The sequence below is a fragment of the Bos indicus genome, chromosome 19, assembly GCF_029378745.1.
Source record: "Bos indicus isolate NIAB-ARS_2022 breed Sahiwal x Tharparkar chromosome 19, NIAB-ARS_B.indTharparkar_mat_pri_1.0, whole genome shotgun sequence".
In the NCBI taxonomy this organism is placed as follows: Eukaryota; Metazoa; Chordata; class Mammalia; order Artiodactyla; family Bovidae; genus Bos; species Bos indicus.
The window spans coordinates 28652715-28664831 of NC_091778.1; the positions used below are offsets into that span (position 1 = coordinate 28652715).

A 12117-nucleotide genomic window follows, 5' to 3' on the forward strand; every position below is an offset into this window, starting at 1 on the left:
AAGACCGCAGGGGGAGCTCAAGCACTTCCCGTCGAGGCGGAAGCTTTCGGACTACAGCTCCCAGCAGCCACTTCAAACTTTCCAGGGCCCCAGGGCTTGATGGGAACGATTACCCGTGACCTGTTACGTTCCTACCCCGCCCCTACCTGGGTTGCGCGCGAAGTCTGATCAGGGATGCTGAGGTCCAATGGAAACGTGGACCCAAATCCCGCGAGAACTGGTGGCACTTAGCTACCGACTAGGCTTAGGAACGCTGTTTATTCGCTGGGCCTTGTGCCCCCTCCTGGGAGGAGGAACACACTGGAGCATTTTTCCAGTTCTGCATCCCAATCCGTGCGAACTTTGAAGCGGTCTCGGCTGCTCCGCGGGCCCGGCCCCTGGTAGCCACCGGGAAGAGGGCTGCCTGGCCGCGGCCAATGTCTGTCGCGCTTCCTCTGCAGTATGAAGACACCGGAGGCTCCACCATTAGCTCCAGACTGCCTTCCTTCAGACCAGGCCCCAGCTCCAGCCCGTCTGTCTCGTCAGGCTTCCCCGATGGATAAAAATACGGACCCTGAACTGATGCCAACGCCACGCGATGGGGATGATCCGCCCCAGGTGTCCTCAGATCCCATGGTTGGCTTAGCTCTGTCCCAGGAGCTGGAGGAAGGGGTCCCAGCTTCTCTCCCCACTCCCCTGGAATCAGGGTTTGGTTCTCCTAGTGAGTTGAGCAGTCGAGTCGAAGAGAAAGAACTATCTGAAAATGTGAGCCTTCCTGCAGAAGAAACAAACAGGCCAGAGTTGGGGCCCGGAGAAGACGTGGAAGGTGTGTCTGAAGAACTCACTCCAGAGGATGAGGGATACACGTAAGTGGGGCTAGCGGTTGGCTCAGGAATCTGAGGAGATTGGGAGTGTGAAGTAATCTCATAGGCCAGTCCTCAGCCCCATTTTTCCAGGCCCATTTCCACTTCGCTTTGGCGACCCAAGTTTGTTGTCCACCCCCCCCATCTTCCTTACAGCATTTGGAACTACAACTTCTCCCAGGTACCTCGGTTTCTCAGTGGTTCCTGGTCAGAGTTCATCACCCAACCTGAAAACTTCTTGAAAGGCTGTAAGTGGTAAGTAAGGATTATAGGGCAGGGAGAAAACCACGCCCAGGATTTCCACCTTAAAACAGCCCATTTATCTGGGAGAAGGATCTACCATGGTGGGAGAAGGAGTAAGAATTCCTGGCCTGAGCTTCAGTTGCATTTAGGATTGTGTGTCTTCTCTCCTCAAGGTCCTAGGGCTGTTTATCTATCCCAGAGGTCAGCTCAGCCCTAGCCCTGCACTTGGAAAATCTAGGTCTGTCCAGCCTTCTAACTCTTTCATCCTCCTAGGGCCCCTGATGGTTCCTGCATCTTGACCAATAGTGCTGATAATATTCTGCGGATTTATAACCTGCCCCCAGAGCTGTACAATGAGGGGGAGCAACTGGAATATGCGGAAATGGTAAGGGCAGGGGCTAAGAGCTAACTGCCACTTCATCAGACATTGCACTTTTAAGGCCTTCCTGTAGATGGAGAAAGAACAGTCCACATGTTTCCTGTTCTCAGGCAGAACACTTCGCCATGAGTTTCCACAAGTAATATTTCTACCCTGAATTCCGAAGTCACTTAAAGAGATATTTGTCCTTCTTTAGTTAGGAATATGTGTTTCCTGTAGAAGAGTAGTGGCTTTCTCACTGTGGGTTTTTTTTTTTTTTTTCTCACTGTGGTTTTTAATTGACTTACAGAGATGTGTTAGAGAAGGCAATGGCAACCCACCCCAGTACTCTTGCCTGGAAAATCCCATGGATGGAGGATCCTGGCAGGCTGCAGTCCATGGGGTCGCTAAGAGTCGGGCATGACTGAGCGACTTCACTTTCACTTTCCACTTTCATGCATTGGAGAAGGAAATGGCAACCCACTCCAGTGTTCTTGCCTGGAGAATCCCAGGGATGGCGGAGCCTGGTGGGCTGCCGTCCATGGGGTTGCACAGAGTCGGACATGACTGAAATGACTTAGCAGCAGCAGCATTCACTTACTGTGTTGGGTATTGGGATAAAGTGATGAATGAGACAGAGAGCTGGTTTGCTTTTTTTGTGTGGGAGACAGACAACAAACGTGTAAATAAATAATGAAGTTCTTTACATATGATAATAAGTCTGTGAAGGAAATAAATAAATGCTATGAAGGAAATAAACAGAACAAAGACTAACTAGAGAATGCTGCTTTATTTTTACCTGTTTGTATTTTTGAATAGTGTCATTTTATCTACCTATTTATTTAAACTTTATTTATTTATTTGGCTGTGCCAGGTCTTAGTTGTAGCATGCAGGATCTTTTAAGTGTGGCATGTCAGATCTAGTTTCCTGACCAGGGATTGAACCCGGGCCCCCTGCATTGGAAGCTCAGAGTTTTAGCCACTGGACCACCAGGGAAGTCCCGAGGATGCTGCTTTAGATTAAAAACAAGGTCAGGGGAGGGGCTCTCTGAAGAAGAGGCATTTGAGCTGATATCTGAAAGATGACGAGATCAGTCATGTGAAGTTTTCCAAGAGGCAAAAATGCTATTATACAAAGACCTAGAGCTGGGAAAGAGCCTTATGTGTTCAAGCAACAGAAAGCAAGCCAGTGCGCCTGGACCAAGGCCAGTGAGGGGGAAAGCGTGGTGAAGATGGCAAGGTGGCTGGCAGCCACATCTTGTGGGTAGGGCATTTGAAGTGTTTTGAGGAAGCCGTGGGAGAGATTAAAAGAGAGGAGTGAAATGATGGCTGAAATCTAGAGAGTGGATTGTGAGTGGGCAAGAGTGGAGATTCATCTAGATGTGTATCCCACAGTCTAGGTAAAAAATGATGTTGGCTTGTGCTAGTGTGGTATCAGGAGAGATAGAGGTGGGTGGTTTTGAAGTATATTTCTTAGGACTTGGAAGTCAGTTGGGTGGATGGGGATACAGTTTACTCAGAGGATATGAAGAAATGTTGGGACAGAAGTAAGGATTTTTAGGTACTTTAAATGTGAAATGTAAACCTAAGGAGAGACTTGGAGAAGGGTGCTGGGGATATACTTTGAAAGTGGGAGAGCATGTCGATGGTATCTTGGAATTGAGAATGGAGTCAATCTCAAGAGAGAGTGGAAATGGAGAAGAAGGCTCAAGCAGATGGAGCGCTCAGGCACATGGAGATGGGTACAGGAGAAGTTACAAAAGTGGAGGCCAAAATCACGTCTAATGATTCTGATCATGTCTAACCATGTTGAGAGTGAGAGCAGATTTAGAGAATGACCCAAGAAAACATTAATGACTTTAAGAAAAGCACTTTCAGAGAAATGTTGGAGGCAGAAGCCGATTGTAGGGGGATGGAAGAGAAAATTCTTTGAAAGTGTTTCCCTGTGAAAGGGAGCTGAGAAATGGAATGGTGACCGGAGGGAATGTGGGGTTAAAGAAAGGTTAACAAGATGCTTCTGTGAGGTCAGGAATAGCCAGTAGAGAGGGAGGAATTGCTGCTGTAAGAGAGGGCTGTGTGACAGAGTCCGTGTGTGACTGGGAGAAGACAGGATCCAGAGCACACTGAAGGACTAGACTTTGACAGGCGCAGAATCCTTGCTCGCCATGGGAAGAAAGGCAAAGGGTGTGTTCAGAGGAAGTTGTTTGGTCATGGGAAGATTTGGGTGTCTCAGTCTCTTGGCTTCTCAGGGAAGCATAACAGGAGGCTATCAGCTGAAGGAAGGGGGCTGTGGGGAGACAGCAGAAGGTGTGAAATGATCAATCCCCAGGGAGTAGAAAATCAAAACCACCAAGGAATGCTCGATGTAGAGTAGCAGTGCTCTTTTTTTTTCTTCCCCGCTCAGTCGTGTCCATTCAGTCTTTGCAACCCCATAGACTATACAGTCGGAGAAGGCAATGGCACCCCACTCCAGTACTCTTGCCTGGAAAATCCCATGGGCGGAGGAGCCTGGTGGGCTGCAGTCCATGGGGTCCCAAAGTGCCTGACACAACTGAGTGACTTCATTTTCACTTTTCACTTGCATGCATTGGAGAAGGAAATGACAACCTACTCCAGTGTTCTTGCCTGGAGAATCCCAGGGACGGCGGAGCCTGGTGGGCTGCCGTCTATGGGGTCACACAGAGTCGGACACAACTGAAGTGACTTAGCAGCAGCAGACTATACAGTCCGTGGAATTCTCCAGGCCAGAAGACTGGAGTGGGTAGCCTTTCTCTTCTCCAGGGGTCTTCTGAACCCAGGGATTGAACCCAGGTCTCCCGCATTGCAGGTGGATATGTTATCAGCTGAGCCACAAGGGGAGCCCAGCACTACTCTTTGCTCAGTCCCCGCTAGAAATTTGTTATCCTTCATTGAAAGTGAGACCAGTTAGCATGGTTGTGCATCTTTCCTCAGTAAGTTGACTATAGTTTCTCTGTTTGTAAAATGAAGATGGTAATAATAGCACCCACTTCATAGAGTTGTTGGAGAAGGCAATGGCACCGCACTCCAGTACTCTTGCCTGGAAAATCCCATGGATGGAGGAGCCTGGTAGGCTGTAGTCCATGGGGTCGCTAAGAGTTGGACATGACTGAGCGACTTCCCTTTCGCTTTTCACTTTCATTCATTGGAGAAGGAAATGGCAACTCACTCCAGTGTTCTTGCCTGGAGAATCCCAAGGACGGGGGAGCCTGGTGGGCTTCCGTCTCTGGGGTCGCACAGAGTCGGACACGACTGAAGCGACTTAGCAGCAGCAGCAGCAGCATAGAGTTGTGGTGAGAATTAAAAGAATTAGGGTAAAGCGCTTAAAATAGTGCCTGGCATGCAGTCAGTGTTCAGCACACACTAGTAGTCCTTGGTGTTAGTTGAGTGCAAGCATGGTCTAGGAGGAATAGGAGGTCTGTCTGGGGTTTGCCAGGAGAGAAAGACCAGGGGTGTTTCGAGAGTGTCTGCCAGAGTACCCCTGTCATGGTTGACCAGCATGTAAGGTGGGTAAGGAAATGGGTTGTAAATGGGCTTCTGATGAAGCTGAACAGAAATTCAGGGAGCCAAATGGGTTGGATGTTCTTTTTTTTTTTTTTCCCCAACCCAGGCCCTCCCTTGGCAGTGAAAGCATGGAGTCCTAACTACTAGACCTGTGGGGTGCCCCTGGATGGGGTGGAGATGATGGCCAGAGATTGTGGTGATGACTCAGTTGTGTGTGTGGGCAGCTGGTCCAGAGTGGAGGTGGTGGCCGTGGGTGCTGAGGAAGTCAAGGAATGGCAGAGGCCAGGATGTTGGGCATTTTTATTCATTCTTTCATTGCTGATTCATTCAACAAATATTTATTGAGCACAGTCTGCATGCCAGGCGTGTAGGTTAGTGGGAGTGCAGGTCTTGTGAAAGAAGGGTCTCCTGTTCCAGGGATGGTCCTGAATGCCTGCCTGTCCTGCATCTCTGTGAGCTCGGAGACTGCAGACATGGTAGTTCTTTGTGCAAGCTGTAAGGCACACCTTGCCGTGGTTTCTGCAACAGAAACCAGTGGTGTCCAGAAACCAGGACCAGGTGGGCATGGTGCAGCCAGCCTGAAAGAGTTCAGGAGCAGGGATAGTTAGAAGAGGCTGGAAATGTGAGAGCTCGAACATTTATTGCACACACTTGTTTTATTTTATTTATTTATTTTTTTACACACACTTGTTTTAGAGAAATGAGAATGGTACAAAGGGGGAAACGTCATTGTTTTCTACCACTCTACAAAATTTAGCCCTTTATGTTTTTATATATTCTTTCTGGTTGTTATTGTTCAGTTGCTCAGTCATGTCCAACTCTTTGCAATCCCATGGACTGCAGCACGCCAGGCTTCCCTGTCCTTCACCATCTCCTGGAATTTGCTCAAACTCATGTCCATTGAGTTGGTGATGCCATCCAACCATCTCATCCTCTGTCATCCCCTTTTCCTCCTGCCCTCAGTCTTTCCCAGCGTCAGGGTCTTTTCCAGTGAGTCAGCTCTTCGTATCAGGTGGCCACCATATTAAGAGCTTCAGCTTCAGCATCAGTTCTTCCGATAAATATTTAGGGTTGATTTTCTTTAGGATTGACTTGTTTGATCTCCTTACTGTTCAAGGAACTCTCAAGAGTCTTCTTCAACACCACAGTTCTAAGGCCTTAGTTCTCCGGTGCTCAGCCTTTTTTATTGTCCAGCTCCTGCATCCATACATAACTACTGGAAAAACCATAGCTTTGACTACACGAATCTTTGTAGGCAAAGTAATGTCTCTGATTTTTAATACACTGTCTGGGTTTGTCTTTGGTTTTCTGTCATTGTCATTCTTCCTAAGCTCTGTCCAAATACCGAAGCTTTCTATGTGGTTGTAATACTATGGTAGATGGTTTTGTACACTGTTACTTTTAACAGTCATATCATAAATGTTTTCTGTGGTCCTCCAGTCTTTGTGGTTATCATGCTTAATGGTTTATGATATTACATTGAATGCTTATGATAGTTTTCTTAACTCTTCCTCTGTTTTGGACTTTTGGATTCTTTTCAGGGTTTTTTATATCATAAATTATTTTTCAGTGAACATCTCCATGTGTTTTGATGGAGATTCTTCAGAGAAACAGAGAAGTTTTATAAGAAATACCCTAGGTCGGAGAGTATCAGTATTTTTTTTATGTCTTGTAATACCAATAATCAGTTTGTTTTCAAAAGCTTTTTATGCTGTTTATTCTTTTTATTATTATTACTGGTGTTGGCAATATGAGTATACCAATTCTATCACAGCCTCACTCATTAGCTATTTTCTCTTTTAAGTCTATATTTAATTTGTGGCATTATTGTTTCTGTTTCACGTTTTGGTGTTTTGGCCTTGAGGCATGTATTTTCATTTTTAATGTCTGAAAGTTTGGTATGGAAATGGATAGCATTTATGTAGGTGGGGAAAGTGGGGGACGGTTTGGGGGTATTTTTGTGCATCTGTGTACTGCTTCTTCTCAACATAGTTTCCCAACTCCTCCCTTCCTTTTTCTACCTTTTCACAGAGCTTTCTGGAACTCCTGTTTCTATGTCCCCGCCTCTTCCCTGAGTACTCTGCCTACCCTGTGGCTCTTGCCTGAGGTCTTCCCTTTCCTGTACCTTCTCTAGGGGAGACTGTGCAACTTCTGTGTCCTACATATCTCAGGTTGGGGAGGGGTGTCCTCATTCTCAAATGCTATATCCACACAATTGCTTTTCTGCTTTGTAAAAACTTGTCCTTTGTGGCTTAGGCTGTCTGATTCTCCCTAACTCGCTGAGTACCTTGGCACCTCAGCTCTCCTGTGCATGCCAAGTCCTTCCACCATCTTGGTGACCTTAGGTATCCAAACCAGGATCTCATCCTTTAATCGCCCTCTCCTAACCCCCACATCCAATTAATTACCAAATCCCATCAAGTCCACCTGATCTTTCTAATTTATCCAGTTCACTCTGTTTTAATTCAAGGTGCTATTATTTTGGGCCTTATGTTATTGGGACAGTCTTCTATTTCCATTTTCCCATTAAAACATTTGACTGCTGATTGTACTGATTCCTCAGTAGGTGTTGGGGAAACAGTGGTAAGACAGACAGACATGATTCCTGTCTTTTGCAGAGTGGAGACACAGAGGGCATTTGGAACGTGGTTCAGGAGGAGGCTTCCCATGGGGAGAAGTGTCTGAGAGACCCAAAGGATGGCTAGGATTTGACCAGGAAGAGTTGTTGGGGGAAATGAGGGAAGGCTGTTCCAGACTTGGAGTCTAGTGTGTGTGAAAGCCTGCAGCCCAGGAATGCAGTGAGTTGGCACCTTCTCAGAGCTGGGAGTCAGGATGGTGGGGTATGGAGATGTTACAGGAAAGAAGGCAGGGGTGAGGGATGAGCCTGGAGAGGTGGGTGTGGGGTAGATGCTTGGTAAGGGAAGGCTTCCTAGAAGATTGGGTTTTATACTGAGGGTTATGAAGAAGCATTGCAATGCTTTGAGCAGGAGAATGATGACAAGAGTCCAGGGCCTCAGTGTGGCTGAAGAGTGGAAATTTGAGTGGCAGGTTAGAGTATAGGGAGGAGGGAGGCCAGGGCATGTGTAGAAACGCTGGCAAGAAGGTAGTGGCTACACGTGGAATCAAAGGTAAGGAGACATGTTCAAGCGAACCTAGGAGGTGGAATCGGCAAGCTCTGGCCTTGGGTTGGACCAGGAGAGGAAAGGACGTGAAGAGAGTAGTAGTCAGGGTGGTCAGAGTTTAGGCTTGAGAACCGGGTGGAGAGCCCAGGAGGAGCAGCAGATTCAGAGGCAGCAGAGGCTGGGTCTATCCCAGCTAAACTGAGTTTGAGGAGCCTGTGCGATGCCCTAATGGAACTTTACTCCATGCAGTCAGATGCAAGGGTTAAGAGTGGAGATGTGGACCTGCAGTCACAGCTGGGTGACATCACCCCAAGGGCCAGCAAGTAAGTGACAAAGGACTCATATCCTGATGATGTGAAGATTTCCTTCAAGTCAGTAAGTCAAAGACAACAACCAAGGAGAAAACTGAGCAAAAACTATGAGAAGGTGCCCTTAAAAAGAAAAATGTCTTCACTTCATTGGTAATGAGAGATGCCAGTTTATATTGTAATGAAATACCATTTCACAGCCTTCAAATTGAGAAAAGCATGGAAGTCTGGCAACAGCAAGAGGAGGCAGAGCAATGGGTGCTCCTACACGCTGCTGTGGGGAGAATAAATTGGGATGAGCACTTTGGGAAAAAATGTGACACGATCTCGTAGAGTTGGCAGAGCGCATACCATGGAGCCCAGTGGTTTCCCTCAGTAGCAGAAACTGCAGAGAATCCCTCCCACATGTGTACCAGATTGTTAAAGCGCACTTGCCAGAAACTGGAAAAACATCAGTGACTGTCAATAGAGAACGATGCGTGAATGGAGTGCTGTGAAGCAGGAAAAATGCGTGAATTCAAGCTAAGTTTGTCACCATAAATCTCATAATCGCGATGGGATGCATACAGCTTGGTACCATTCATATTAAGTTTAAAGGCAAGTGAGACCATGCTATATATTGTCTTTCCTCTATGAATATATTCCTAAAGAAATATACAAGAATGATAAATTCAGGATAGTGTTTCCCTCTGAAGGAGGATTTCATTGGGAAGAGGTTTTTAACTGTTTGGTAAAATATTTTGTTTCTTAAGCTAAGTGGAGGCCTCACAGGGTTTGGTTTGGCTTTGTTTTAATACTTCTTTGCTTGTTTGAACTGGTCGACAACTTTTATAAAGGATCCAGTGGCACCTGGTAGGTGGCTTGGTGGGTATTTGCATCATTGGCTGGTTCTTTGTCTCTGGGTTGGGGTGTTATTTGTTTCTTCCTCTCTTAAGTGTTGACAAAGCAAAAGGATAAATCTGTATGGCGTTTAGTGGCCCAATTCTGATGTGAAAGTCTGAGCTGAGCCTTGAAGCTCAAGGTCTTGTTCTTGTATTTGCCTGATCTGCCTTCCCCTGCCTGGTTAAGTGCCCACAGAGTGTCTCCCTCTGCCGTAAAGCTGCTCCAGGTCCGAGTGGGCCTCCTTGTCCTATCAGTGACCCAGGCATCTCCGCATCTCTGTCTAGGCCCCCGTCCTTCGAATGGTGGAAGGCGACACCATCTATGACTACTGCTGGTATTCCCTGATGTCTTCAGCTCAGCCGGACACCTCCTAGTAAGTGATGTCTTTTGCCTGCTTTCCCTCCCCACCCCGTTTTAAGGGAACCCTCTACTGAGAGACAGCCAAGGGCTGTGGGGGTCTCAGGAGGAGGGAAGCTTGCTTTGACCTTCAGATGTGAGCTGAGAGGGCTGGTCAGTTGGCTTCCTCCCTTCCTTTGACAGCACCGGGGCCTCAGTGTCCGTGTCTCTCTCAGCGTGGCCAGCAGCAGCCGGGAGAACCCAATTCACATCTGGGACGCCTTCACCGGAGAGCTCCGGGCTTCCTTTCGCTCCTACAATCACCTGGTAGGGACTCTCCACCCAGCCGCAGGGCTTGCCCTGGCCCAGCTCTCCTTCCTGAAGAAGGAAGAGGCTGTGCGCCAGGCCTGTTTCCAGCCCTTCCCTTCCCCTAGGATGAGCTGACGGCAGCCCACTCGCTCTGCTTCTCCCCGGATGGCTCCCAGCTCTTCTGTGGCTTTAACCGGACTGTGCGTGTCTTCTCCACATCCCGGCCTGGCAGAGACTGCGAGGTCCGAACCACATTTGGTAAGCAGTCTGCGCCTCCAAGGGAGGAGAGGAAGGGGCCCAGCCAAGAGCAGAGGGGCCCTGTGGTCATGTGCGGAGGTGGGGGGTTGGGGCTTGTTATCCTCACAGCCCTGGGAGGTTGTACCCAGTAGGCAGAGGAGAAAGCAGACTCAGGGAGGGGATAAAACTTTCCCAAGGTCAAACTCAAGTCAAGAGCTGGTTCACTCCTGAGCCCCTCCCCTGTTGGTTCTTTACCTCTTGGTTCCCAAAGTCTTGGTTTTTCCAAGAAACTGGAGAAGCTGATTCCGTTTGCCTATAAGTCTCAGCTTTCTGACCCTTCCAAGGAAAAATTGAGGGGACTTCCCTGGCAGTCCAGTGGTTAAGACTGCGCTTCCACTGCAGGGGGCACAGGTTTGATCCCAGTTAGGGAACTAAGATCTTGGATGTCTTGTGGTGCAACCAAAGGAAAAAATAAAAGCAGTAATTGAATGCTTATTAGGTGTTGGGCTGGGGAAACAAATAAGATGGGATTTTTTTTGGAATTTTTTTAAAAAAAATATTGAGGTTTGAGAGGGAAGAGAGTGGGGCTTGCATCTTTCAGTCCTTGGAAGGGGATAGAAGGATTTAGGGAGCATCAGAAGTTTTCATCCTGCTGAAAACGAATGGGGTGTGGGGGACACTGAGTCCAGCACCTGGGCTCTGGGACAGGAGACAGAGGTACACCTCTGATTAGCCTGGTTAATGCTGGGTACTCTTGCCCTCTCCCCCACGTTGTTCCTTCCCCTTCTAGCAAAAAGGCAGGGCCAGAGTGGCATCATTTCCTGCATAGCCTTCAGCCCAACCCAGCCCCTCTACGCCTGTGGCTCCTATGGCCGCTCCCTGGGCCTGTACACCTGGGAAGATGGGTCCCCTCTTGCCTTGCTGGGAGGACACCAAGGGGGCATCACGCACCTCTGCTTTCACCCCGATGGCAATTGCTTCTTCTCCGGAGCCCGCAAGGTAGGCATCATATTCTGAGGTTCCAAAACAAGTGGGTAGAAGGCAGGAGTGGGGATGTAGTCTGCTGTGTTAGGAGATAGGCATGGGGGGAAAAATCAACCCAGCTAAAGGAGTGCTTATAACCCTGGAGGGAAGCAGGCGTGTCTTGGAGGCAGGGGAGTGGAGGGTGGATTCTAGGCTCCTATTTTTTTTGTTCTCAGGATGCTGAGCTTCTGTGCTGGGATCTTCGGCAGCTTGGGCACCCACTGTGGTCCCTGAGCCGAGAGGTGACCACCAATCAGCGTATCTACTTTGATCTGGACCCGTGAGTGACTAGCAGTCCTCTCTGCTGGGGCCTTGATGCCCCTGGGATGCCAGAGCCCAACTGCGGGATCCCAGCCCTTGACGATGAAGGGTTCCTGCCCCGGGTGATGACTCCATGTCGGCAGGCCTCTCTCCTCTTTCCTCCAGGACCGGGCAGTTCCTTGTGAGCGGCAGCACCAGCGGGGCTGTCTCTGTGTGGGACACCGGCGGGGCGGGGCTTGAGAGCAAGCCGGAGCCAGTGCTGAGTTTCCAGCCCCAGAAGGACTGCACCAATGGCGTGAGGTCACGAGTCAATTTTGCACATTTGGGGGCTCGGTTTGGGAGGGAGGTAAACCTGAGGGAGTGGGCATCCTGGCTCAGGGAACTGACCGGCACCACCCATCTCTCCCTATAGCCTGCATCCTAGCCTGCCTTTGCTGGCCACCGCCTCCGGGCAGCGTGTGTTTCCGGAACCCACGGAGAGTGGGGATGAGAGGGAGGAGGAAGTGGACCTTCCTCTGCTCTCCATGCGCCATGTGCACCTTGAATGTCAGCTTCAGCTCTGGTGGTGCGGGGGAGGCCCAGACACCAGCATCTCAGATGCCCACCAGGAGGAGATGGGACAGGGAAGGACAGAGGGAGGTGGGGGCGAGTTTACATAAAAAGATTTTATATGA

At 48.9% G+C, this 12117-nt stretch overlaps 1 protein-coding gene across 2 annotated transcripts; it reads left to right on the forward strand.

The window, feature by feature from the left end:
• The first annotated feature begins 213 nt into the window (after positions 1-213).
• WRAP53 (WD repeat containing antisense to TP53) lies at positions 214-12117 on the forward strand. 2 transcript variants are annotated; one of them, XM_019982295.2, is made up of 10 exons: positions 218-845; positions 999-1097; positions 1359-1470; positions 9562-9650; positions 9850-9940; positions 10048-10180; positions 10950-11158; positions 11359-11462; positions 11609-11743; positions 11856-12117. In XM_019982295.2, the coding sequence occupies exons 1-10, from the start codon at positions 442-444 to the stop codon at positions 12100-12102; spliced, it is 1623 nt and encodes a 540-aa protein (XP_019837854.1). In that variant the 5' UTR covers positions 218-441; the 3' UTR covers positions 12103-12117. The 2 variants fall into 2 exon arrangements, with proteins under 2 accessions (XP_019837855.1, XP_019837854.1); XM_019982296.2 differs by lacking the exon at positions 999-1097 and having other exon boundaries at positions 214-845.

Coding starts and splice junctions, on each gene's coding strand:
- WRAP53 (XM_019982295.2), top strand. CDS start 442: ATGAAGACACCGGAGGCTCCACCATTAGCTCCAGACTGCCTTCCTTCA. Junction 10,181..10,949: donor CGAGGTCCGAACCACATTTG/GTAAGCAGTCTG, acceptor TTCCCCTTCTAG/CAAAAAGGCAGGGCCAGAGT. Junction 11,744..11,855: donor GACTGCACCAATGGCGTGAG/GTCACGAGTCAA, acceptor CTCTCCCTATAG/CCTGCATCCTAGCCTGCCTT.